Genomic DNA, 26,985 nt, shown 5'->3' with positions numbered 1-26,985 from the left:
CCCTGTTCACAGTGTCCACAGGTAAAAGCCATAGTGAGTGGTTTCCTTCACTAGTGGTAACAATTCTGGGAAGTACCTGTCAGTTGGGGGAAAAAAAACCAAAAACCACCAAAACTCCTGTTTTGCTGCATACTTCTAGTCATGTTGTTCAATAAATGCCTCTACTTTACATTTGTGCCCTTTTATAAAGCCTTTAAAGCTCTTTCTTTGGCCGCAGTGGCTCACACTTGTAATCCCAGCACTTTGGAAGGCCGCAGTGGGAGGATTGCTTGAGACCAGGATTTTGAGACTAGCCTGGGAAATATAGTGAGACCCCATCTGTACAAAAAAAATTTTTAAAAACTCTTTCACAGACACTAATTTTCTTTACAGTTATTCATTTGCCTTATTGCTTCAGTGAAGTTTTGTTCCTATTGCCAGTTCTCTGAGGCCATTTTCATCTTTTTTACAGGGTTTCTTTCCTCAAAGATTTATTTACTAAAAAGGAGAAAATGAACTGAACTTAGGACCTTTTTTTTTTTGAAAAAAATTTACAAACAGCTTAGAATTGGAACCAAGTGACTGTTTAATTTGAAATTTATTTTTACCCTCTTGTAGTTTCTTTTTTTATGTTTTGATAAGTATAGATGTTACCACAGTATATTTTCCTCTCCCCCTCCTAGCTAACTTATTTCTGAGTGTTAGTCTGAACACCCATTGAAGTAATGGCAAGTACATGAAAACATTTATTGTTATTGTTACCTTTTTAAAAAATGGCTTTCAGATATCTAGTGGTCCATAAATGGATGGGTTAGAACCTCACACTAATGAGTAATGAAGTCTCTTCTGTTAATCCTTCCATTTTGGCAGAGTATTGGAGAAACTAAAACAGCAGGGGACCTGAGAAACAGGGCAAGAGTGATGTTTGGTAGAGAATGTCCTACGTTAGTACCTCTCAATCTTTTCCCCCCATATACCCTGATGGCAGACAAGTGAACTCAAATTCCAGGGGTATCCACTACAAGCACTAACTTTCTTTTGAAGTCATATATTTAATCTTAAAAACTCACTCATATTTTATAGTATACCTATGTCTGTTTTTTATGTATTAAGAAATCATAGATTACTCAAAGTTAAAATTTTTACTCTTTAGGAAGATGTACCACATTTATCCCAAGGATCCACATATCCTCTGCACATGTCTGTTTCCCAGGGCTTGGGTACTCCAGCTGAAGAAGTGTGACTCTGATCTATCTCCTTTATTATAGGTATAATCCAGTTACCAAGAATGTGACTGTGAAGAGTGAAGGTGCTATTCAGGTCAACTTCACACTTGTTCGATCCTCAACAGATTCAAACAATGAATCCAAGAAAGGAAAGGGGGATAGCACCAGCACTGAGGATGCCAGTGATCCAACTACTAAAGAGTTTGAAGCTTTAATTAAAGACCTTTCAGCTGAGAATGGTTTGGAAGGCCTCATGTTACCCTCCTCCTCAAATCTCGCTCTTTATCGATACCATTCATACAAAGACTTATCAGAGTTTCTGAGAGGACTTGTAATGAACTATCCACATATTACAAATCTTACCAAGTAAGTGTCACCTTCTTGCTCTTTCTTTTCCTTTCTTTTGTTTTTTGTTAAGAGAGTACATTCAACATTAGCCGTGTTGAATGGTGCTTGTAATTTAGTTAGAAATATTTGGGAGCTGAATGTATAAAGAGTTGGAGTTTACTTATTTTGCAACAGATATCTGCTTGGAGAACTTTCTAACAGTGAATCTGAGGAACTTTTTTTGAGGAACATTGGAGGAGAATTACTTGTTAGATTGGATATGTGTATAGCCTGTGCCTTCAGCAAATGCAAAATTGCTCTTCATAATAATTACTTTGACTGATTTCAAAACTCTTTTCATTTCTCAGCTACAGATCTATGCTCTGGCTAAATATTGCTAATTTTATTTTATTTTGCTGGGGGCAAGGGAGGAATGTGGAACTATGAGCGCACCTGTCAGGGATCATGTGTGACCTTTTTTTCAGATTAGAAAATGAAGCCTAGTTGCTGTCATTTTCTGTTCTACTCGCTATTCACAGATCTATTACTTGAAGCTTTAGGGACATGTGTGATTGAGGGTTCCGGGGAAAATATGCAGTACTGGCTTATGTAAAGCTGGTGGCTGAGACAGCCTTTACTTTCACTTTCTGGGGCTTCTCTGCCTCGCTTGCACTATTTCATTATTGGACCCCTTGTTATAGTTACTCCAAAATTATTTCTATGATTTTTTTGATTACTATGCTTTGCCTATTGTAGGTAAGGTCTTTCCATTTTGCGCTGAGCTTATAGTTCTCTACTGCATACCTCATGAATATTATCTAGCTTTTTACTTTTTTACTTTGTCTTTATTCATTGGTTCTTTTAATTTATCAGAAAATTTACCTCTTAAATTCTGATTTATAATGTTCATAGATGCAAAGAATGATATTTACTTTGGCAATACCAATTACCTGTCTTCCTCAACTGAATCTTTATTATTTCTGCCTACTTCAGGTTTTAATATCACACATCTTAGTGCCATATAGAGTTGACATACTTTTAGTTTAAAATAAACCCCAATTTGGACATTATTTTACTACCTGTTTACTTCATTTAATTTTTTAACCTTTTAGGTCAAGGTGCACTTTTTAGTTAAATACTGTCTCAAAATATGACACACTTGCCAGTGGTGTAGGCCCTAAGGGGCACAAGACAGTTTCAGGTGGTATACCAACAGGCACTAATGAGTATCACTGAATGGCATGATGAGAAAGCAGTAATTTTTCTATTCTATTAATCTTTCTCAATTTAATGCTAATATATTTTTTCTGTCTAATTCTAATAAATTTCCCTTTATGTTAAAAGAAAGCAGGCCATAAATATACACTTAGGTATATTTAAATATTTCTGTAAAAAATGTGAGTTAATTTAAAAGATATATTAACTAAATAGTATTATAGATTATAGAAGATAGGGCAAATATTGTGAATATGGTATGAGAATGACTAAATTTGGAGAAATGCTAGACTAAATTTGGAGAAATGCTAAACTAAATAATAATCTTTCCTAAATCTGATAATATCTTCTGTTTGACTTTGGTCAAGGAAAACTAATTTTCTTAAGATTTTTTGTTACAATGATTAATTTTTAAAGACTTTTTAAAGCTTCTCTTGTTTTATTTTCATTTCTATTTTTAAAGTCCATAAAACAGCATTAACATAATGTTTGATTACTTGCTGACATTTTGTCTTTTGGTTTTTGAAAGTTTGGGACAGAGTGCTGAATATCGTCATATTTGGTCCCTCGAAATCTCCAATAAGCCCAACATATCTGAGCCTGAAGAACCAAAGATTCGTTTTGTTGCTGGTATCCATGGAAATGCTCCAGTTGGAACTGAACTGCTTTTGGCTCTGGCAGAATTTCTCTGCCTGAACTACAAAAAGAACCCAGCTGTTACCCAAGTAAGAGAAAAGCCTGTATTGACATGCTTTAAAATGAAAAAGCTCAGTAATACATTGACTTCAGGGCACCATTTAAAAAATTTTTAATTTCTTGTTATATTTTACCCAGAGGCACCTTTCGTACAACATTATAAACTTTGCTCTTTAAAAATGAACCATCTTTGTAGTATATACTTGTTGTTAATAGTATCTTTCTATTATATTTCTTTGTATTTATTAAGAGGCATAGAGAAAAAAAATACGAAAAATTTATATTCAATCTTCTATTTAATAGCCAAGCTACTCTTTAAATCTTTACTCGCAGTTCTGTACATTCTAACTTGAGGGACATCCATTCTTAGTTACTTGTAACTAGAACCCTATCTTGAAAAATCTAGTGAAAGATAGTGTAGTTTTTCTTTTCATATAGTACATAAAAAATTATTGGACATTTTGGCTGCTAAGCGATTTTAGATAAAGCATATGGCATTGTCTACTTTAGCCATCCATGACTATAGAAAAGAAATTCGATCCAGAGGCTTAATCACATAGGATTAAGCAACCCAGTTCTATGTTGTCTCAGAGAAAGGAAGGAAAGAGTGCATCCTTCTACAGCACTCACTAATTGCAACAGTCCATAGTGAATTTAGGAAGGGGGAAAGAGCTAATATTTGTTGAATACATATTAAAACTATGTGCCAGATACTATACCAAGTACTTTGTATACCCCATTAATTTAATCTTCAATCCTGTGATAGATTATCTTCATTTTATAGATGTGCAAACTGAGACAGAGATAGTCATTAACTTCTAGGAGGTCCCTATAACTGGAAAAACTGGAATTTAAACTCAAGTGTGTCTCACTTTAAAGCCCCATGCAGTTTTGTTATACCATTCTGCCTCCCCCAGAAGAAATTTGGAAGAATTGATGTCATGATTAGGATCAGAAGGGACCTATGTGATTTAGTAAGATGAACTTAGATTAGACCTGATCAAAAATTATTTTACCATCTTCAGCAAAGCAAATTCTGTTGACTTCTTCATGTGAGTTGCAAGTAGTATGTCAAAGACATTTTTTTGTCTTTTTAAAATTGGGAGAGTATCTAGGACAATATTTTTTAATCCTGACTACATATTAGAAATACCTGGAAAGCTTTTTTTTAAAAAAAAAAACCAATGCCTGAGTAGAGGCATCAATATTTCTTTAAAAGTGCCTTAGGTTATCTAATATTTGTCCAGATTTGCAACCTACTGGTCTTATTTTTATAAAAGACTGTATATCCTAGGTAAAATGCCTAGCAGGAATTTCAAAACTCCTAGTTGATGAGAATTTGCTTCATGAGTCTAATTGGGCTTAAACAGTTCACTCACAAGACTAGATCACTTTAGATTGCCATTTGTTTTGAGCTAAGGGCTAGAACAGGGGTGGGAACCTTTCCATGTTGGAAGGCTGCATTAATTTAGCTGTAATCAATAAGGCCACATTTAAAAAACTTAAATTAGATATGCTTAAAATGTACATTATTTTGTAAAAATCTAACTACTATGTACTTAATAATTTCAAAAAAATGAAAACTAATTGTTAATTTTAAAGTTAACCTTTTAATGACTTTGTTGTGTCTACTTTTTGTTGGAAAGTATTTGAATATTTAGTTGCAGCACAGAGGTCTGCAGTTTCAGTTGATCCTTGATAAGAGTCAGTCATTTGTGATCTTAAGGGCATCTTGATTTGGGTTAGGTAGGAGAATGTAGATTCACAGCAATAAGTGGTTGAAAAGCAAGGCATGTTGCCAAAGGCATGGGCATTCTGTATTTTTCCATATTTCAGTTGGATCTTTCTTAGGATCAATGACTTTAAAATGTTATCTACTGAGAGCTCAATTCCATCTGTAGTTCTTTAGGTGTCTTGGTGATATCAACTTGTACGTGAGGTTGAAATGCTAATTTGAGTGTGATGTCATGATTCTCAAAGTCAGTGAACCTTTTATTGTATTCTCCAATTAATAGGTCTATAGTAGCTGCATATTCTAATGATTTGCACATATCATCCTGCTCATCAGTGACCTTTGCTAACTAGGGAAAATGTTCATCTGAAACTTCCTTTTGAAGAACAAATGTTTTGAAAAAAGATAGCTTTTTTTGAAATGCTTGGATCTTTTACCACATATTATATACAGACTTAATTTTACCTTGCAAAGAAATATTCAAGTCATTTTGATTTGACATGATATCACACAGAAATGCTACATTCCTGTAGAAATCTTTCAATCATTCACATTCCTGATTCTGTTCTTCATTAAATTTAACTATCTGTTCTCGCAGAAATGAAATTTTGGCTAACACCTGGCCCTGTGATAGGCAACACACTTTAGAATGATACAGCAAATCCACACTGAATACCTCATCATTCAACTTTAGCATGTTATGAAACTGACCATGCTGTGTTACATTTGCATGAATATGGTTAACAATACTTAATACTAGTTGCAAAGTGTCACTTAACATAGTAGCTTTAGCACAGAGATTTTTCTGATGCAAAATACAATGAAAAGAAATCAGAGCATCTGGATCTGTTAATACTTTTTTATCTGTGCAATAAACCCTTCATATTTTCCTGTCATAGAAGGTACACCATCTGTACATACACTCACTAAATTTACCAAATTCAGCCCAAATTCACATTTACCTTGAAAGTTCTTGAAGATGTCTGTTCCCCATGCTGTGTTTATAAGAGTGCCCAAATCGAGTAACTCTTTGTAGCAAAGAAAATCTTCTCTTATGACTGGAATGAAGTATAAAACCTGCACTGAGTCTGTAGTATCAGTTGATTCATCCAAAGTGATTGAATAATATATATTTTCCTTTTGAAGTATTGCATGAAGTTCTTCTAAGTTGAAGGCTAATTCATGTTGTGAATCAGTTATGGTTCTCCTTGAAAGAGACAGTTGTTTGTACTTTGAAACGTTATTAGGGTCTAAGCATCCTTTAACTTCAACAAATGCATACTTTCATACTTTCTACATCACCGAATGGCTTCCCTTTTCTCCCAAGTATATAAGCTACTTTATAAGTTGCTTCAGTGGCGTTATTTCCAGGTCTTATTGCTGCTTGAAAGAATTGTCTTTGCTTTTGCTTTTTATCTTTTAATTTCTGCAGTACAACCTTACACCTGTCCCTCTAGTTTAAAATATTTGTGGTTCTTATGAGTGTTATAATGCTTATGAGCATTGAATTTCTTTAATGTTGATATTGCAGTATCACAAAGCAAGCAAATCATCTTATCTTTAGCAGAAACAAGATAATATTGCAATTCCCAATCCTCATTAAAAAATCTGTTTTCTTCCTTCAGCATTCTCTTAGTTTTCTTTTTTGACATAATGGGTTGTTAAGCAGACATAATTAAAAAGTACTGTCAAGCTGTGCAACTATTCACAGATTCCACTTCGGACAGAAACACAGTGCAGTGTTGTCAAAAGCTGATAATAGACTGATGTACTCAACCCCCATAAACTCTCCACAACCAGCCTCATGTGGTAGTGGTGCCAGCTGGGTGGGGAGAAGTTAGAACTAAATCCTGAGCATAGCAGCTGTCAATTTAACCCCTATGGCTTGCTAATGTTCTAATTGTGCCAGTCAATCTGGGAGTATTACTTTGTTGAAACTTATTTTATTCTTTGATATTTTAAATACGTTCATTTTAAAAATAAAAATATAAAAGACAAACAAAATGTATTAATAAAAATAAAAGAATTTGTTCTGTAAAATTTAGACTGAGTCTAAAGGGCGCACTTAAGGATTTAGAAGGCCACATGTGGCCTTAAGGCTGCAGAGTCCCCACCCCTGGGCTAGAATTACCTGCAGAGAGCTTAAAAAAATACACACATGTCCAGAGATTCCCCATCACCAGAGATTCTGATTCAGTAGGCCTGTGATGGAGCTCAAGGTATACCTTAGGAAAAAACCACCCTCAGGGAGAGATTTAGAACCAATGAATTAAAGGGTCTGAAATATTTTCAATCTGTAGACTATTTTGCCAGAATAAATAAGCCAGGGATCACTTATTCTGATTTACTATTAGAAATATATAAGATGAAGTATATCAAAAATTGAGTAGCTATGGATCACCTGAAGGAGAAATTATTATGACTAAGACAAATATCCTACCTCCTTTTTTTTTTGACATTGATTTCAACTCTTCTGTCTGATTGTTTCCAAACATACATTGATATTTGTCAGATTATACATTCTAATTTTTAATCTAGAAAATGCAGTCTCACTATTATCATTGATCTAAGCCAGTGGTTGGCAAACTTTTTCTATAAAAGGCCAGGTAGTATGTATTTTAGGCTTTGTGCAGCACTCTGTGTTATAACTATCCAGTTCTAGCATTGTAGCACAAAAGCAGTCACATATAAATGAACAGACATGGCTGTGTGCCAATAGAACTGTATACAGCAGGCAGCAGACTGGGTTTGGCCTGCAGATAGTGGTTTCTGACCCCTGTTCTAAGTCACCAGGAAGTTTCTGGGAACATTAGTTGTACAGTAGTTTTTTGCTTCTTTTTAATTTATTTGAAGCATGAGAAAATTTTATTTATTTATGTATTTCTTTTAGTGTTCTGCCTTTTAAATTAACTGTGTTTAAAATAAATAATAAAGATTTTCTGTTTGAGACATGCATGGGAGGGTACCTGTTGATTCTACATAGAGCTAATAAACTCGTTGATTTCTGTTTCTGTTTTAGTTGGTTGACAGGACTAGGATTGTGATTGTCCCTTCTCTAAATCCGGATGGGCGAGAGAGAGCACAAGAGAAAGATTGTACTTCAAAGATAGGACGAACAAATGCTCATGGCAAAGACCTGGATACGGACTTCACAAGTAAGACTAGTTTTTAAGCCATTAAGTACTTTGGAGATAATTTTCATTCTTTTTACTAGGAGATTGGTTCCTCCTATTGTGTCAATGAGTAATGGGGTACTTTCTTGTCTAGGTTATGAATGCAAGGTATAGATGAATACAGACATCCAGAAAACTTTGTGAATTTTTCTCCTTTTTCATTTGCAAAAGTACTTAAAGTTTTTTTCATAGAAATTCAATCAATAATATTGGGATTCCATCACTAGTTGTATAGAGATATGTATTCTCTCTTTCTCAACGCTCTCATGTATATGTACACACACACACACACACACACACACATTCACACACACAAACACACTATATGTTGATTTGGAGGGGTGTCGCGCCGCAGTTGCCAGCAAGTACGACACGACCAGTTGGAGTTCTTCCAGCAGTAGTTTAATGAGGCACCTACAACAGTTACATGGCGAGAGACCTCGAACAGGAAATGCAAGCTGCTTTTATAGCCCCGGATAGGTGTGTCCCACAAGCGTGTCCCACAGGGATAGGTGGAGGGCCTGACTATGCATGTCCTGGGCGGATACACTAGGAGGCCTAGACCGCTCCCCACAGCTCCCCCGTTTGTTTTTGCCTCATAGTGAACGGAAGCCCCAGTCCGGATCTAGGGTCACAGTTCACCAAGGGGCGTATGGTCACCACTCTTCAGTGCAATGAGCGAGAGCTCATGAAGGTGCAAGGGCTGACCACAAAACAGGGGTCGCGCGCCCTTCCCGGTGCAATGGGGACAAGCCCTCGGGGTGCAAGGGCCACGCCATGCTGTCAAGGGGAAAAGCGGTAGTTGCCGTCCGTATGTAACATGCTTATCCACACTCCAGGAGGAGAGCCCTCATGAAGGGCAGCAAAGGCTTGAGCCATGACCACTCGATCCCTTTGTTGCTGCCAACGGACACGCATGAGCATCCAGAACACGAGGCCAAAAAGCAAGACATCCCAGCAGGCCCAGGGATCCAAGACCTGCCCATTCCCGAACCCCGTGTAGAAGCGACAAAAAGGTGGGGAGGAGGCCATCAGTAAGCATAGGATCTAACCGGGTAGAATTAATATGGGTGATTTCTAGTTGTAACTGAGTGGCTAGCTTGGAGAAATTGGCAGACCAAGAGCCCTGTAACAGCCGAGAAAGCTCTTTAGAGAGATTGGCCGCCTGGGAAAGGTTAGAATATGGGATCGAAGTAATACACAATCCCGGCAGTCGTCGCTCGCAACCAAGCTGGGTGAGCTGTACCAAACTGTCCACCTGTTCTTGAACCAAGTCCACACGTTGATTTAGGAGCATAATCCCTCCCGCCAGGTGTGAGTTGATAGAGCTTTGTGTGTCCAAGGCAGTTGCTACCGTTGCTGACAGGTTATTTAGGACCTGTGCCGTTTGTACGGCGCCCGCCGCCGCGATTGAAGCGGCGGTAAGGGCCGCAGCGGAGGCCGCTGCAATAGCAAAGACAAGAGCTGTCACGCCAAAGTCCCTACGATGTCGAAAGAGAACCAACGAATCCGGTGCGTCAACCGGCCAGGGGACGTACCGGGGCATGCGTGCAACCACGGCCATCCTGTGTTCTGAGGCATTCCAGCAACGTGTATACGTGCAGTTTACGGTTGAGCAGTTAAGGGTGGCCGTATGGTTTTCCAGGCGGGCCACAATCCAGATGAATGGAGGCCAGAGACAAACAGGCGTGGGACCGAAGGTCACGTTGGAAAACTGAGCGCCTGACGCAGCGGTCTCAAATGTTCACAGTTTTGTGTAACGCAGGCCACATCCCTGTCACAAAAGTCCCATTAGCAAAGGTCCCGTTGCGGGGACGCGGCCGGTCCACCCAAGCACCCGTCTGGTTGGCAAGAAGTATACAGGACAGGTTGCCGTTAGTCGGGATAATGGTAGTAAAGCACAAGGACCCAGCAAGGATATAGGATTCATTGCCGGGAACCGCTCCAGACTCGTTGGACCACGGGAGGTAGGGAAGTCCTAGGGAAGCATTGGTAATAAAGAACCGGGGGAATATCTGCGAATCATGAAACACCGGCAGGGGTCTCGGGAATACAGGCAGGATGGCCCAACGACGTGTTCTGAGGCCTCTCCCAGGGCGAGGAGGGTCATGGTCAGGGAAAGCAGAATCCGCCACAACAGCATCGTCGTCAGGAGCCGGCGAGGAAGCAGCAGGATGACTGAGGCGTCGCGTGAGGCGTGTCGGAACCCAGATAGGGTCCGGGGCGTCCTGTGGAAAAACACAAACAGCTCCCCTGGATCTGCTGAGAATCAGATCCGGTCCTTTCCATTGATTACAAAGCACATCTTTCCACATCACCCGCTCGGAAAGGGGGGGGCCAGGATCCACATGGCGATCTGCCGCCGAGCGACCACGGTCATCCAGCAGCAAAAAATTTAAAGTATATAGAGTAAGAGATAGGGCAGATTTGGGAGACCTGCCACCGCCCAAATCCCCAGCCTCCCCCTTTTGTTTTTGTAAGTAGACTTTGATTGTGCCATGGGCGCGTTCTACAATGCCCTGGGCCTGGGGGTTATAGGGCAAGCCAGTGCGATGGGTAACGCCGAGACGGCGGCAAAATTGTTGAAAGGCCCGGGAAGTATAGGCCGGGCCGTTATCAGTCTTAAGGACCTCAGGCTTGCCCCAGGCAGCCCATGCTTCTAGACAGTGCGTGACGACATGACAGGCGCGCTCTCCAGCTAAAGGAGTGGCGTGGATAATCCCAGAACAGGTGTCTACGGACACATGAACATAAGACAACTTACCAAACATGGGAATGTGAGTGACGTCCATCTGCCACACCTGGAGAGGCCGAAGGCCCCGCGGGTTGACGCCCACGGAAGGTTGTGAGCGGAAAGGTGCACAGTCCGCACACTGGAGGACCACTTCCCGCGCAGAGGCGCGGGGGAGACCAAATTTAAGGCGTAAAGTACAAGCTGGGACATGGTACAACAAATGGAAGTTGCGGGCACTTTCCAAAGGAGAAGCAAGCCAACATAATTTCGTGGCCCGATCCGCCAGGGCATTGCCGGCAGCCATAGGTCCAGGCAAGAGCGAGTGGGCCCGAATATGAGTGATAAAGAACCTCGCACTGCGCGAGTGGATGGCTGACCGGACAGCACAGAATAAAGAGAATACTGTGCTCCGTGGGTTCAAGGCATGAGACACTTCTAACAACCGAACAGCCTGAACGACATAGACAGAATCAGAGACAATGTTGAGTGGTCCTGGGAAAGTACGGAGGACCAACTCAACGATGGCACATTCCACATGCTGAGGGGAAGAGTAAGGAAAAGAAGCGGTGAAGGCCTGGCCATTGACAACATAACTACCCGTACTATTAGAGGACCCATCAGTATAAACTGTAGTACCATTGGGAAGAGGGTCAGAAGACGTGACACGGGGGAAGATAATCTGATGTCGCAGAGCAAACTGAAGAAGAGGGTGCTTGGGGAAATGATTGTCTATAACACCAGAAAAAGAGCATCGAAGGACTGCCCAACTGTCTACCGAGGCACAGAGAATCTGTACTTGAGCTCTAGTATAGGGGCAATGGAGAACAGAAGGATGGGCCCCAAACTGAGTTAAGGAGAGTTTAAGCGCAGACAACGCGAGATCAGCAACCGCGGTAGGACAGTGCTCAATGGCCCGTCGCGGAGAGGTATGCGCGTGAATCCAGAGCAGAGGGCCCTCCTGCCAAAGAACTGCAGTAGGTGTCTCCAAAGAGGGCAAAAGGCAAAGAGAAAAAGGCTGATCAGGCTGGATCCGAACCAACTGGGCGTGCTGTATCGCCTCCTCGACCAGCCGAAGGGCCTGTCGTGCGTACCTCCCCCGCCATCAACTGGTGGGGGAGGGGCGGAGGCATACGGAGGCGGGCGATAACGCTCCGCCTCATACGCCGCCACCGCCTCCTCCAAGTCCGCCTTATCGGCCGGAGAAAGCTCCGCCTCCCTCTCGTGAGACGAGGAAGAAGAGCGGGACAAAGAAGAGGAAGAAGAAGAAGAAGACAGATGGAGGGCGGCCATTTTACAAGCCACGTCCTCCCTAGATAACGGGCCGGGCAACGGGCGTCCCCGTCGCCTTCCTGAGCGCCCTCCCTTGCGGGCGGCTCCCCGCTTTTCTTCCGACCGGGTTCTCGAACGCCCCGGCCGGTCCGGACCACCCTTATCCCTTTCTGACATACTATCTTGATAGTCACTCAGAGCCTGCTGCCCCTGCTGCACTTGAATACTACAAGGAGAGTCCTCTAGGCAGGTGCGCACCAATGCCCAAATAGGAAGGACGCACTCTCGAAGGAGCCCAGTAGCATGGGCACAGCGAAGGTCCTTCTCTAATTTATCCCAGCTCGGAACGGTGAAAGAGCCCGAGTGGAGAAACCATGGTGCCACACGATCTACTTCCTGCATAAAATGCCGTAAGACACGCTTGGGGATTTTCAACTCTCGTGCAGCCAAAAGCTCCTGTAGAGCACGGAGCAGCTGGGCGCTCGGGGAATTTCCCATAGTGAAGCACGATCAAAGGTGGGGGTCCAACTCTACCTCTACTACTGCGGTTCTGAACTCACCTCTAATGAGGTTGTCTCCGCCTGGTGCGAGAGTTCCCGGGTTTCGGCACCACTTGTCGCGCCGCAGTTGCCAGCAAGTACGACACGACCAGTTGGAGTTCTTCCAGCAGTAGTTTAATGAGGCACCTACGACAGTTACATGGCGAGAGACCTCGAACAGGAAATGCAAGCTGCTTTTATAGCCCCGGATAGGTGTGTCCCACAAGCGTGTCCCACAGGGATAGGTGGAGGGCCTGACTATGCATGTCCTGGGCGGATACACTAGGAGGCCTAGACCGCTCCCCACAGAGGGGCCTGTTTCTTCTTTACTTATATGGGATCATCAACTATTGTATCATTCTGTAACTTTTTTCATCGAATATGTTGTTGAAATCTTTCCATCTCAGTACTTGGAGACCTCTAGCATTCTTGTTAATGGCTTCTTAGTATGCCATTAATCTATGGCAATACTCTAGTTTATTTAGCCATTTTCTACTGATGGACATTTAGCTTGTTTCTAATTTTTCACTTTTATAAACAATGCTGCGAAAAACACCTTGCTTTCTTTTTTTTTTTTTTTTTTTTTGGTTTTGTTTTTTTTGTTTTTTTTTTTTTTGCTGAGACAGAGTCTCACTTTGTTGCCCAGGCTAGGGTGAGTGCCGTGGCGTCAGCTTAGCTCACAGCAACCTCAGACTCCTCGGCTTAAGCGATCGTACTGCCTCAGCCTCCCGAGTAGCTGGGACTACAGGCATGCGCCACTATGCCCGGCTAATTTTTTCTATATAGATTTTTAGTTGTTCATATAATGTCTTTCTATTTTTAGTAGAGACGGGGTCTTGCTCTTGCTCAGGCTGGTCTTGAACTCCTGACCTCGAGCGATCCACCCGCCTCGGCCTCCCAGAGTGCTAGGATTACAGGCGTGAGCCACCGCGCCCGGCCTAACACCTTGCTTTCTGAAAATCTTATTTTCTTTCAAAGATAGTTTATGTTAATATATTTCTAAGTTATTTTTTATAGCAGGATATGTCTCTCCTTTTTTTTCCCCAATAAGCATTTTCTTTAACTTGCTTAGAATCATTAGTATCCTGAAGTATGTAAAACTCAGAATAACCTACCTTCTATAATGTATCTTTCTTGCTTGAGATAGTGCCTTATGGAGAAATACAGTATTTATCTACAAATTTTTAAGTTAGCATTTTGTGTTCAAGTAGTTATTATTTTCATGGATACTCACACTAAGATTTAAAACTTGGTATTTTATATTTGACTTTTTTCTTTTTTAGATAATGCCTCCCAGCCCGAGACTAAAGCCATCATTGAAAATTTGATTCAAAAACAGGACTTCAGTCTTTCTGTTGCTTTAGATGGTGGTTCTGTGCTAGTCACATACCCATATGACAAGCCTGTACAGACAGGTATGTAGAATGTCATTTCATATATATACTATTTAACCTTAGGTAGAAAATTCCAATTAAGTAATGTCCCTCCTAAATTTTTTAAATGGTGACCATTTGAGCACATTCCATGAGCAAATAACCAACGTAAGAAGATTGTACATACATCAATAGTTCAAACAGTTACTTGGGGAAGAGAGATCAGATCTAATGATAGCCTAGCTTTATTGAGTCTACCCATCTTATTACATCTGTTACGTACTGTTCAATGGAGTCCACAGGCATTTATTGAGCAATTATTATGTCCATAAATATTGGGAATACAAGTGAATATGACATAATATACCTGCCTCAACAAACTCATATGTAACCAAATATTAACAGGACAGAGTTACCCTCCCCTGCTTTAAACTTTGGCTAACTGGTTACACCTCATGGTGAGTTAAACAGTTGCTTGTTGAATCTCTGTGGGGGTCACAGAATATGGAGATAGTTTGGATTGTTTTCAATGTAGCTTACAAAGAATATTGTTATTAGGCCACAGTTACCCCAAAATACAAGTTTGTATTTTAGTGTGGTAGCCTGTTGTGTACTCACCATCAGTACCTGTTAATACAAGAAAAATGTTTGTTGTCTTAGTCTGATTATCTTGGACTAAGCAAAACCATTTAGTTAATTATAATTCTCAATAAACTTCAGTAGAGTGTAAAATTTACTTGGAGACGATGACTTGTATTCACGAAGGTGAACTTGGAGAAAAATCTTTTCGATTTCTTCACTGGCTTCTGAATTTTTCTTTTTGTAGTGGAAAATAAAGAGACTCTGAAGCATTTGGCATCTCTTTATGCAAATAATCATCCATCGATGCACATGGGTCAGCCCAGTTGCCCCAATAAATCAGGTAAGTATTTACCTTTTGTTAATGTTGTTTTTGTTGCTTTTGTGGGGGAGGGGGTCTCGCCTTACAGTCTTGTTGATTCTACATCTCTCAATGCTTTTATAGATGAGAATATTCCGGGAGGAGTAATGCGTGGAGCAGAATGGCACAGTCACCTGGGCAGCATGAAGGTACGCTTCATAGAACATGGTTAGAATGGAATTATAAATACTGGCCATCGAGTGAAAGAATAGGCAACTTTCTGATACTTCAAAGTGAATGACATCTGCTTCATGGCTTTCTTGACATGTTTAGCCCTAAAATTAACCTGATAGGTTTTTTGTTTGTTTGGTTTTTGTTTTTTGCCATTTTAACCATTTTTGATTGTACCATTCAGTGACATTAATCAAATTTACAATGTTGTGCCACCATCACCATATCTATTTCCAGAACTCTTTCATTGCCCCAATAAGAAACTCTGTACCCACTAATCAATAACTTGCTATTCTCTTCCTCCCACAGCCTCTGGAACCTCTATTCTACATTCTGTCTCTATGAATTTGCTTATTCTAGATATTTCATATAAGTGGAATTATACAATATTTACCCTTTTGTGTCTGTCTGCTTTCACTTAGCATATGTTTTTAGGGTTCATCCATTTTGTAGTATGTATCAATACTTCATTTTTATGGCTGAATAATATTCTATTGTATGGATAAACCACATTTTGTTTATCAATTTGTGTGTTTATGGACACTTGCATTATTTCTACCTTTTGGCTATTGCGGATAATGCATTGGCATGCAAGTATCTGTTTAGGCCCCTGTTTTCAATTCTTTTGGATATATACCTAGGAGTGGAATTGCTGGGTTATATTGTAATTCTATGTTTAACTTTTTGAGGAACCACCAAACTGTTTTCCACAGCAGCTATACCGTTTTCCTTATCAGCGATGTTTAAGGGTTCCAGTTTTTCTATATCCTCACCAGTACTTTTTTTTTTAATTATTATAGCCATCCTAGTAGATGTGAAGTGGTATCTCATTGTGGTTTTGGTTTGTATGTCCCTGATAGCTAATTGTGTTGAGTATCTTTTCAGGTGCTTTTTGGCCATTTGTATATCTTCTTTGGAAAAACATCTGTTCAAGTCCTTTGCCCATTTTTAAATTGGGTTGTTTATCCTTTTGTTATTGAGCTGTAGGAGTTCTTTATGTATTAACATAAAGAACATATCCTGAATGTTATATATTCAGGGTATCAAATCCTTATCAGATATATGATAGGATTTTCTCCTATTCTGTATGTTGTCTTTCTAATTTCTTGATCGTGTCCTTTGATGCATAAAAGTTTTTAATTTTCATGAAGTTCACCTTATCTATTTTGTTTTTCTTGTTTATTCTGTTGTTGTCTTATCTAAGAATCCCTTAACAAATCCAAGGTTATGAAGTTTTCTTTTAAGGATTTTCTGGATTTACCTCTTGTATTTAGGTCATTGATACAGTTTGAGTTCATTTTTTGGTGTGAGGTTCAACTTCATTTGTTTACATGTAGAAATTCAGTTGTCCCAGTACCACTTATTGAAAAGAATATTCTTTCCTCATTGAATGGTTTTGGCATCCATGCCAAAAATCAATTGACTGGCCAGGCGCGGTGGCTCATGCCTGTAATCCTAGCACTCTGGGAGGCCGAGGCGGGTGGATTGTTTGAGCTCAGGAGTTTGAGACCAGCCTGAGCAAGAGTGAGACCCCGTCTCTACTAAAAAAATAGAAAGAAATTAGATGGACAACTAAAAATATATAGAAAAAATTAGCCGGGCATGGTGGCGCATGCCTGTAATCCCAGCTACTCGAGAGGCTGAGGCAGGAGGATTGCTTGAGCCCAGGAGTTTGAGGTTGCTGTGAGCTAGGCTGATGCCACAGCACTCACTCTAGCCTGGGCAACAGAGTGAGACTCTGTCTCAAAAAAAAAAAAAAAAAAAAATCATTTGACCATAGAGGTATGGATTTATTTCTGGATTCTCAATTCTATTCCATTGGTCTACATGTCTATTTTTATACCAATATTTCTATTTTGACTATTGTAGCTTTGTTGTAGTAAGTTTTAAAATCGGGAAGTGTGAGTCCCTTAACTTTGTTGTTTTTAAAGATTGTTTTGGCCATTCAGGGATCCTCATAATTCCATTTGAATTTGAACATTGGCTTTTCTCTTTCAGCAGAAAAGGCATTCGGATTTTGTTTATGGGTTATGTTGAATCTGTAGATCACTTTGGGTGGTAGTGACAACTCTACAATGTTGTCTTTCTATCTGTGAATATAGTATGTCTTTCCATTTACTTATGTCTTCTGTAATTTCTTTTTAACAGCAAATTAATTGGTTGTCCATCCACTTAACAAATTAGGCAGGAGTTATTTGCAGATGCATGGTTAGTTGGTCATTTCATTCACGTGTACAACCAGAAAATTGACTTCCTTCCCATCCCTGACTGCCTTACCTCCTTTATTTACTAAGAACTTCCCACTACTGGGTGGCACTTTGCTGTATTAGTGATAAATAATATTTATTCCCTGGCCTGTTATACAAATAACTATGTTACAGAATTAATCGATTTGATCTAGAAGAAAGCAACTTTCAACATGCCATGAGAAATTAAAGATAGAAAAGATTATATCTAGTCAGGAAATAACAGTCTTCTCTTTATAGAGGAGATAGCATTTGGGATGCAGAGAGGAAGCAGTATGGAACAGTCTAGTTTAGTTAAAATATGGGGTGTAATGGAGAACAGCAGAAGATAGAATGGAAAGAGAGTTTGGAGCTTTGAATGCTTTGTTTTAGTAAAGAATGAGAAGCCACTGAGGTTTTGAGCAGGGATGATACAGGGACATGATTCTGAGCTATGCTTTGGGAAAATTAATCTCTTGACAGTTAAGATAGTTTGGAGGAAGGATAGACTGTTGCAGGGAGACTGGTTTGGAATAGTCAAGACAAGAAGTAATGAGGGCCTGGATTAAGGTAGTGGCAGTGGGAGTGGAGTCAAAGGATGATGTTTTAGAGACAGTGTAGAGGTGGAATTGATAAGATTTGGCAAATTATGGATTTGATAATAATGAAATAAAGAAGTAAAAGACAAGAGATTTCATGGCTGTGTGAGAAAATGAGTTCATGCCATTAAATGAATTAGGAAAAAGAACAGGTTTTGGGGAAAGATGGTAAGTTAGGTTTTTGAACCTGTCTACACAGGCAGTTCCTATGTCTGGATAAATGCTATGTTGCAGGCAGTGACTACTGTCACCAGCAGGCTACAGGTTGAGGGCATCAGAGGACAAATGCTTATTCTTCTTTCCAGAGCTCCGAGAACGACAGTGAAGTTTCTGGGTTTAGAGGGAAGCTAGCCCTCTCCATGTACTTATTCATTCCTTCATTTATTCAACAAACCATAATAAACCTCCTCTACCTACCAGGCACTCTGGGAAGCACTGGAGATATACAAATGTATTAGACATAGTCCCTGTCCTCAAAGGCTCTCTTAGGATCTGTCACGTTTGTGACTGATTATAATACAGAGTGGTTTGTTTATATTTGCCATAAAGTGCCTTACAGATTCTTTGTTTACATTGCCAAGGTTTTCTTTTTATTTCACTTACATGTTGTATCACGAAGCCTCATTCTTACTTTTATTTATTAATTTTCCCACATTTGATTTTGAACTTTATATTCCAGGATTATAGTGTCACCTATGGCCATTGTCCGGAAATCACAGTGTACACAAGCTGTTGCTACTTTCCTAGTGCAGCACAACTCCCTTCCTTGTGGGCAGAAAATAAACGATCTCTTCTTAGCATGTTGGTAGAGGTGAGTCCTTCCCTTTTAACTAGAAGCAAACTCCCAGGAATATGTTCAATGGAAAGTTTTATCAAAACATCGTCTTAATCTTTTACCACAAATTTATATTATTTATTTAAAATTTATATAGAAAGGAGAGTTTTGTCCATTTTATATTTCCTAAATAGATACCATTCATTTACCTATCTGGAATCTGCTGTAATTCAGGTAATTTGATCTTGTAAGATGTTGCAGGTTCTTTGATTTGAATATCACACACAGTTACTGGGGTCAGTGTACTATGGTAGGAAGGAAATCATTCAAAGTCTTAGAAGGTTGGGTTCTAATGCTTTAGGCTTTGACAATATCAGAGTTCTTTTTTACCTCCATCTCTATGACTTGGAAGCATTGAATGAGTAGCAAACAAGGTCAGAGTCAGTGGTGAGGGAGCCATAAGCAAGCCTTACAGGTTGTGTGGTTTTTTTGGTTTGTTTTGTTGATTTTGGCCATGCTTCAAACTAATGCCTCCAGAATCCCTTTCATAAGAAAACATACATTTATATTTTAAACATTTTTTCACAAGGTTCACAAGGGAGTCCATGGATTTGTTAAAGATAAGACTGGAAAACCAATCTCTAAAGCAGTCATTGTACTTAATGAAGGAATAAAGGTACACACAAAAGAGGGAGGTTATTTCCATGTACTGTTAGCCCCAGGTGTCCATAACATCAACGCCATCGCTGATGGGTACCAGCAACAGCATTCACAGGTAAGAAACTCAAATTGAGTAGTATCATGTAAATTTTTATTCTTAATAATACTTCTAGGCCGGGCGCGGTGGCTCACGCCTGTAATCCTAGCACTCTGGGAGGCCGAGGTGGGCGGATCGTTTGAGCTCAGGAGTTCGAGACCAGCCTGAGCAAGAGCGAGACCCCATCTCTACTAAAAATAGAAAGAAATTATATGGACAGCTAAAAATATATGTAGAAAAAATTAGCCGGGCATGGTGGTGCATGCCTGTAGTCCCAGCTACTCGGGAGGCTGAGACAGGAGGATCCCTTGAGCTCAGGAGTTTGAGGTTGCTGTGAGCTAGGCTGACGCCATGGCACTCACTCTAGCCTGGGCAACAAAGTGAGACTCTGTCTCAAAAAAAAAAAAAAATAAAAAAAAAATAACACTTCTATTTTATTTTGAAACTCTTGCTAGAAAGCTTAAGGGGGAATAAAGGAATAGAAAGTATGACCACCTCTTGAATATGGTATCTTGTTATCTTTCTATCCTTTGGCAACAAAAGGGAAATTCTGATAACATATTGTATGCTTTAGATGACAGTGAATCATCTCCTTGGTTTGCTGTGCTGGCCCTAAGAATGTAGCAGGGATGCAGTACACCTTAAGTAAACTTTTTCATAATTCTTGCACTTTATCCTTCTAGGTTTTTGTGCATCATGATGCAGCTAGTTCTGTGGTTATAGTCTTTGACACAGATAATCGGATATTTGGTTTGCCAAGGGAGCTTGTCGTCACTGTATCAGGTAAAGAAATTTTAATTTTTAGTAGTTAAAGTTAAAACCAGTCTTGACATTTTGGTTTGAGAGTGGATCACCTCCATGATCACCTGAAGCTAATTAATTTTCTTCTAATGTCTCCTTACCTAAACATGATTTTCTTGCACCACTGTTCTCCCATATGTTCTCGTGGCTTGACCTTCACTTTTTCAGGTCTGTACTCAAATGTCACCTCCACAGAAAGGCCTTCCCTGATCTCCCTAACTAAAATAGTACCCTGTCACTTTCTCTACCCTGCTTTTTTCCATTATAGCACTTATGACTAGCTGACATTATATTATATATGCGTTCATTTATTTGTCTACATTCAGTCTGTCCCACTAAAACATAAACTCTGAGAGAGCAAGGAGTTTATCTGCATCCCCAGATCCTAGAACCATGGTTGGCTCATAGTGGATCTTAATGAAAAGTTGTTGAATGAACGAATGAATGATTTGCTTTATATAATATTAAGGTTATAAATTCCTAGGACTTTAACTTATATTAGTTCTTGTTTCCCAAGATCCAGGAATGAGGAAATGTTTGTTTTCTCCATGGTTAATTTGTGGCATTGCTTGAAATACTGAAAGGTTAAGAAGAAAAAAATATGTGGTAAAATAAATACTTTACTGTATTGTATCTATTTGACCCAAAGAGCCTTAGTTCATTTCTAAGTGCAACTTGGACTTGAGGCAAAATAACCAAGTTTTAATACAAGGTGTGTGTAGGAGAGATCCTTAGTTGAAAGTATTATATTGGAAACATGGTCCAGTGATAGAGCCTATTGTGGTGTTTTTAAAGAACTTTTCGCTCAAATCAAATAAAATGTGAATAACTTAGTGGTTAAAAACACAGAAGCTAGGATTTGGCTGTGGTTTAAACCTGTCTCTCTTAGCTGTTGTGAACTTAATTTCTATTATTTTATTATTGTTTGTTACTAAGACTCTTTGATACCCTTATGTACAAATTTAAAATAAATGAGGGGTTTTGGATGAAACAAAAAGTTACTGAAAAGGAAAAGTAGAAGGTATAAAAAGCAGGTTGCAGAACAATAGACACAGTGTAATTTCATTGTGGTGAAAGAAAAAATAGATGTACATACATATGCATAAAGATCTGGAAAAATTACACTGAGATAATTAAAAATGATCTCTGGGTAATAAAAAATGTAAAGATGTGAGGTTTTATAGTTTTGGTTTTTGTTATTTTTGCTTAAGTGTTATTTTCTAACTTTGCGTACTATACATATACTGTTTCTATAATAATAAAAGGTTTTTCTTAAGTGCATGAAATAAAAATAAAATAAATGAGGGGCATGTTATTAAAAGTGCTATTGTAAGTAGCTGTTTATTCATGTCCTTAAAGTACAACATTACCCACATGATGGTTTTTGTTTGGCAGGTGCCACCATGTCGGCATTGATCCTAACAGCTTGCATTATTTGGTGCATCTGCTCAATCAAGTCCAACAGACACAAGGATGGCTTTCATCGGCTCAGGCAGCATCATGATGAGTATGAAGATGAAATTCGCATGATGTCAACTGGCTCCAAGAAGTCCCTCCTAAGCCATGAGTTCCAAGATGAAACAGACACTGAAGAGGAAACATTATATTCCAGCAAACATTGAAAAACACACTTTGCACATCTCCCAGCATAAGTACCAAGCAAAATTACAGTTCCTACTGGGAGACACTGCATTAAGAAGAAAAATTATCTTGCTTCTTCAAAGAGCTTTGGGAAGTTAACTTGCTAAATTTGTATTCTCTGTGAATTTTGCTGGCAGTGTTGAACTTCCCTTCCTTAAAGTACTCTTAACCTTTAAAAAGAAATCTGATGTCTATTTATGCAGCAGAGATGGGACAGCCACTTTGTTTTCTTTTTAATTTAAGATGAGCTATTTGGAGCTTATGTAATAACAGCATAAAGCCAACTAGTGGATGTTGTATTTTGTACATCAGGTGTTTACTAGTGGCTTTAGCTTTTTTCCTTTATTTTAAATGGCCAAAAGAATCCAGAAACATTAAGGCAGGGACAGCAGTCAGAATCTGACATAAAGCTTTAAAAACTCGGTTTTCTCAACCTACTTAGGAGTACTTTTCTCTAGTTATGAAATAGCTGGAGTTTCTCTTATTCAGGTTTAATGGAGGTTGAATTGATTTTTAAACACATATAACATTAGGAAATGAATAAATGGGCTTCCGCATTTGGCTTTCTACTTGTTCCAAGGCTAGATCAGAACTGATGGGCTGCACTCTAAGCAGGATTTCACTACCTCTCTTGTAAGGTTTAGCAAACTTCTAAATACCCCATTTTAAGGGAGAACTTAATGGCTTTGTTGTGAAAGATCCAAATGTCCACTTGAATGGAGCTGAGAGGGAGATCCAGCAAAAGCTAAAACTCATGTTGCCTGTCTTCTAACTTGGTAAAAACCCACAGGTGCTGCTGCTTTTATCTGTGAAGGACTAGCTTATTCCAGAAATGCCTAGCTCTTTAATATTTCCTAAATTTGAACCTTTTTCTATGTTGTACACTCATGGTTTTCAGATGACCCAGCCATCTACAAGATCTGAATTCTACTGAAACTATGTGGAAGTATGGAAGAGACCTACTCGCACATTCTTAACCTACTTTTGAACACAAAATATCTATACTTCATGCTCTAGCCCAAGCCTACGCCCTATAGTAGCATACTATTATTAAAATAGCTTGGCCTGTCTTGTTCATATAGGCCTCTGAAAATGATTGGGTTCTTTGTCCTAATGTTTCATTTGACAGTTTCCTTTTGATCAACCAATTTTGTTAAAATTCAATTGAAAGCTTTTAAATGTGGCTCCCTCCATTTAAAAAAAATGTAAACTATGAACTGCCATGTGCTATAACACCGCGGTGTGAACGTGTCATCTTCACTGCCAATCAGGCAAAGACCTGAAAGATTTACGTTTTATTGTGTCTGTCTTATGCTATTCAATGGAAATGAGGCTTTTTGTAAGTACGAGTCTTACCAATGATCTAATGGTTTAATACCTTTGAATGTTTTAATGGCCAAGTTGCTGCTGAACTTGTACTAAATCAGGGGATCAAAAAACTTGCTCTCATCTTTTCAAATTGTATTCTATATCCATTAATGTATCCGTCATCCCAAAGCCTTCATGTGAGGACCTCCCGTGGTGCGATGGTAGCGCATCTGACTCCAAAGCCTTCGTGTAGAGTGGTTTACCCTCCATCCACCTAGGTCATTCAACCAGGTTTTGTGAGGAATGCATCCAAAGTGGCTTTATAAAAAGAGATTTTGTTTAGCAGGAATAGTGAGGTCATGACATTTGTTAGTATCTGTGATAAATCTGAGTGATTCCAGGTTAAGCCATTCTGGTATTAATCCTGGTATAGCAACTCTAAATTCTGCCACCTCACTCTCATCCCACCATGTATGTGGAGCAAAGCTTGTGGGATACTAGCAGTGAATGAAATATATATGATCTAATTTCTTCTAATCTTTTATTTTTTTTTTTAAGGATATGATGTATTGCTCTTTTTCAGCTTTAATTTTAAGAGTACAAAGTTAGAAAACCAATAAGGGGCCTATGAGTATCTGGCCCTACTTGGGATACTGCAGCTATAAATGAAACAAAGTTGATGTGACAGCCTTTGCTTTATCAGCATTGGTCTTCACTAGAGAATACCTTTTACATTTACTTCTCTCTTGGATTAAACGTGTCTTTAACTATACATGTCAGTGGCTGGAGGACATGCCAGCCATGTGTATAAAGTTTTTAAAGGAATGAACATACAAATACTTCTTTTAGAATTTTTCCTGAACAAAACAAACAAAAAGAAAACCCCAAATTCTGCTATACATCTTAAATCTTTAATGAATTTCTAAATAATGCATTTTGCTGGAAAATAAGTCCTCTCAACTGGTGTTACCCTATGAAGATGAATGTACATGATCCATGACTACTAAGACTGTGTTCTCAGCCCTGCTCTGTCTCCTATTTGTGGATCTAATTTAGTATTACACCACATTAACTGCTCATGGCATTGAAGCCATGTGGGATGGGGACACATTTCTTCAGTGTTTCTCCTAGAGACTTTCCATTTCCTTGGAGTCATGGAGGCAAGTAAGTATCACAGTATTAAGAAATTCACCCCAATCTGAGTTGTGCCTTTCTTTTACTCACAAGGCATGGTTTTTGTCCTGGTGATCAGTGTGTAAGCCACCTTCCCCTCTAAAAGCAAAGTGATTGAGTAGGTAATGTTCGAAGTGTCTGCCTATGTGAATGTACTTGTACCGATTATGTAGTTCAGTAAGATGGGCCCACGTATTATAGTTTCAGAAGGAAAGACCCTTTGGTCTTGATGTATGTTATGAACACTTCGGTAGTGATTGGGATCCTATCCAGCTGAGGAATGCTTGCAACGCACATGGAAGGGATTTGCTTTGGGACTTTGTCGTGCTCCAGAAAGGAAACATATTGTATATTTGGCCCAGTGTGATTGATTGGTTAATCTTTGATAAATTTTGCCTGAATGGGATTTGCTGAATTAATTACTATTGAACTTAAGACTAATTATGAGTTGACAAATAAATAAAAGGTTAGTGTTTATGTCTGAGCTTATTGTGTTTCTGAGCTCACACCAATTACTTAGTATCCGTGACCTGCTTGTCCATTTCCATTTATTCTCAGCATTAAATAGTTTTATCTTGTTATTGCCAAAAATGCACTCGTGCCAGGTTTTGCCCCTGCTGTATCAAAAGCTTCATGGCTATGAATGCTGTAACAGTGCCCTATGTTATGGTTCTTGGGTGGAATTGTTTTAACAGTAGCAACCCAGCATTTCCCCTTTATTTTTGCTTTAGTGCTACTACTACTTCCACCATGATTGATGTTCATTGACTTTCTACCTAGCAACTTTTTGAGAACTCTTTGAGTTCCTAATTTGTTTTAATTAAAGCAGAATTTTGGAGGGTGATTAGGGTCCTTGATTAATGTCAACTGAACTTGGAGTTCTAGTTCATGAAGAAATCTCTCCTAATACCAATTTCTCCTATTTTTAGCAATAATTCATTAGTGGTTCCACTTGACTTTCAGACTATTATCTTGGTTGATTTTGATTGACAAAATATATTATGAAATTTGAAAGTAGATTACCATTTTGAGGCAATTGGACATAAATTATGTAAATATATGATTATGTTTTTTATAAATGGCATGAGTGTACTAACTACATTCTATGCTGGCCATGCTGCAGATTTTCTGGAGGTGTAGACATAATGGTATTTTTTAATGATCAGATTAAAATCAACTTTTCACCTCTCCATTTGTTTCAGAGTGATACTCCTCAGCTCCAGAGCAATCTATAGCTATTTATATGAGGTGTGCAACACCCATTCATCTCAAGTGCTTCAGTCATTGGTTTATTTCATGCACTGTGCCTTCAAAATGAAATTTTTAAAAGGGACTTTAAATGAAGTTGAATAGTAGTTTTAAAAAGTCAATCTGTGTAATTTATGTGAAATCTAACTGTAATGAGGTTCTTTCTGTTTTTATATGTAAACAGATCTACTAATCCTGTATAAAAGTTATTTTATGATGTTTGTCTTTGTGTTTTGTCTCCAAATCTTTTTTCAGAAGCAATAGGCCAGAAAAAGTTATAATTAGTTCCAATTTGAAAGTTATGTATTTAGTTTTTCTACCTATACTGGGGGAAAATAGTACAAGGTTCAGAATACCTGTAGAACATTTCTGTCTTTATGAGTTGACTCAAAAGAAAGCTTTTGTTTCTTAAATAATCATATCGTATAGTAGCCACAGTTCTCTTTTCTGTTTGTAGCTCAGACTGATACATATTTAATCACTTCACAATGACACCATAAAACTGACCATTGAAAGGTTTATGTACCCATTTAAAACTTGCTTGTTAAAAATTTAGTTATTTTCCCAGGTGAGGCCCACTTAGAATGTGTCCTGGAACTTTTAGACACAGTCATGGTGAATTTGTTGGCTTGAATTCATTTTGATTTTTATATAGCAAAACTTTGTTGCTACTGCTACTCTAATAGGAATTGGGAAAGCAAAATTATACAAGAAATATGGGGTCTGCTGACAAAGAACTCATAGTCTAGACCAGAGGAAATAAAATAGCTATACTTCAATAGTGATTGGTTCCTCTACAAAGAAAGTCTCTGCTGTAGAAGAAGTAAACCAGAGAGGTTTGAGCATGGACTTTGGAGTTGGACCAATCTATGATTGATTCTTGGTTCTGCCACTTGCTTCCTCTTCCTGTGTGACCTTGTACAAGTTTCTTAATGTTCTCTGAGTCTCAGTTTCTCTAGTGGTTAAGGAACAATCCATGATTGGATTTAGGATTACAGTGGGAATTAAATGAAATAATGTTAGCTATGCATAATAATTGAATGCCCATGGTAACCAGCATCATTTTCCTTCATTTGCAACATTT

General features: G+C 39.0%; 1 protein-coding gene across 1 annotated transcript in view; it reads left to right on the top strand.

The window, feature by feature from the left end:
* The window catches only part of CPD (carboxypeptidase D), a 73,799-nt gene extending 47,743 nt beyond the window's left edge, over positions 1–26,056 (top strand). Inside the window, exons 12-21 of the mRNA XM_069482198.1 lie at positions 1,248–1,571; positions 3,277–3,472; positions 8,195–8,330; positions 14,174–14,305; positions 15,090–15,185; positions 15,288–15,352; positions 18,878–19,009; positions 19,563–19,748; positions 20,414–20,513; positions 21,927–26,056. Coding sequence (XP_069338299.1) covers positions 1,248–1,571; positions 3,277–3,472; positions 8,195–8,330; positions 14,174–14,305; positions 15,090–15,185; positions 15,288–15,352; positions 18,878–19,009; positions 19,563–19,748; positions 20,414–20,513; positions 21,927–22,153 — 1,594 coding nt within the window. The 3' untranslated portion in view covers positions 22,154–26,056. The remainder of the gene's footprint in view (positions 1–1,247; positions 1,572–3,276; positions 3,473–8,194; positions 8,331–14,173; positions 14,306–15,089; positions 15,186–15,287; positions 15,353–18,877; positions 19,010–19,562; positions 19,749–20,413; positions 20,514–21,926) is intronic.
* The last annotated feature ends 929 nt before the right edge of the window (positions 26,057–26,985 follow it).

This window comes from Eulemur rufifrons, chromosome 9 (genome assembly GCF_041146395.1).
Source record: "Eulemur rufifrons isolate Redbay chromosome 9, OSU_ERuf_1, whole genome shotgun sequence".
NCBI classification, from domain to species: domain Eukaryota; kingdom Metazoa; phylum Chordata; class Mammalia; order Primates; family Lemuridae; genus Eulemur; species Eulemur rufifrons.
Note: the sequence above shows the minus strand (reverse complement) of the source record. Positions and strands in the feature narration are given on the sequence as shown.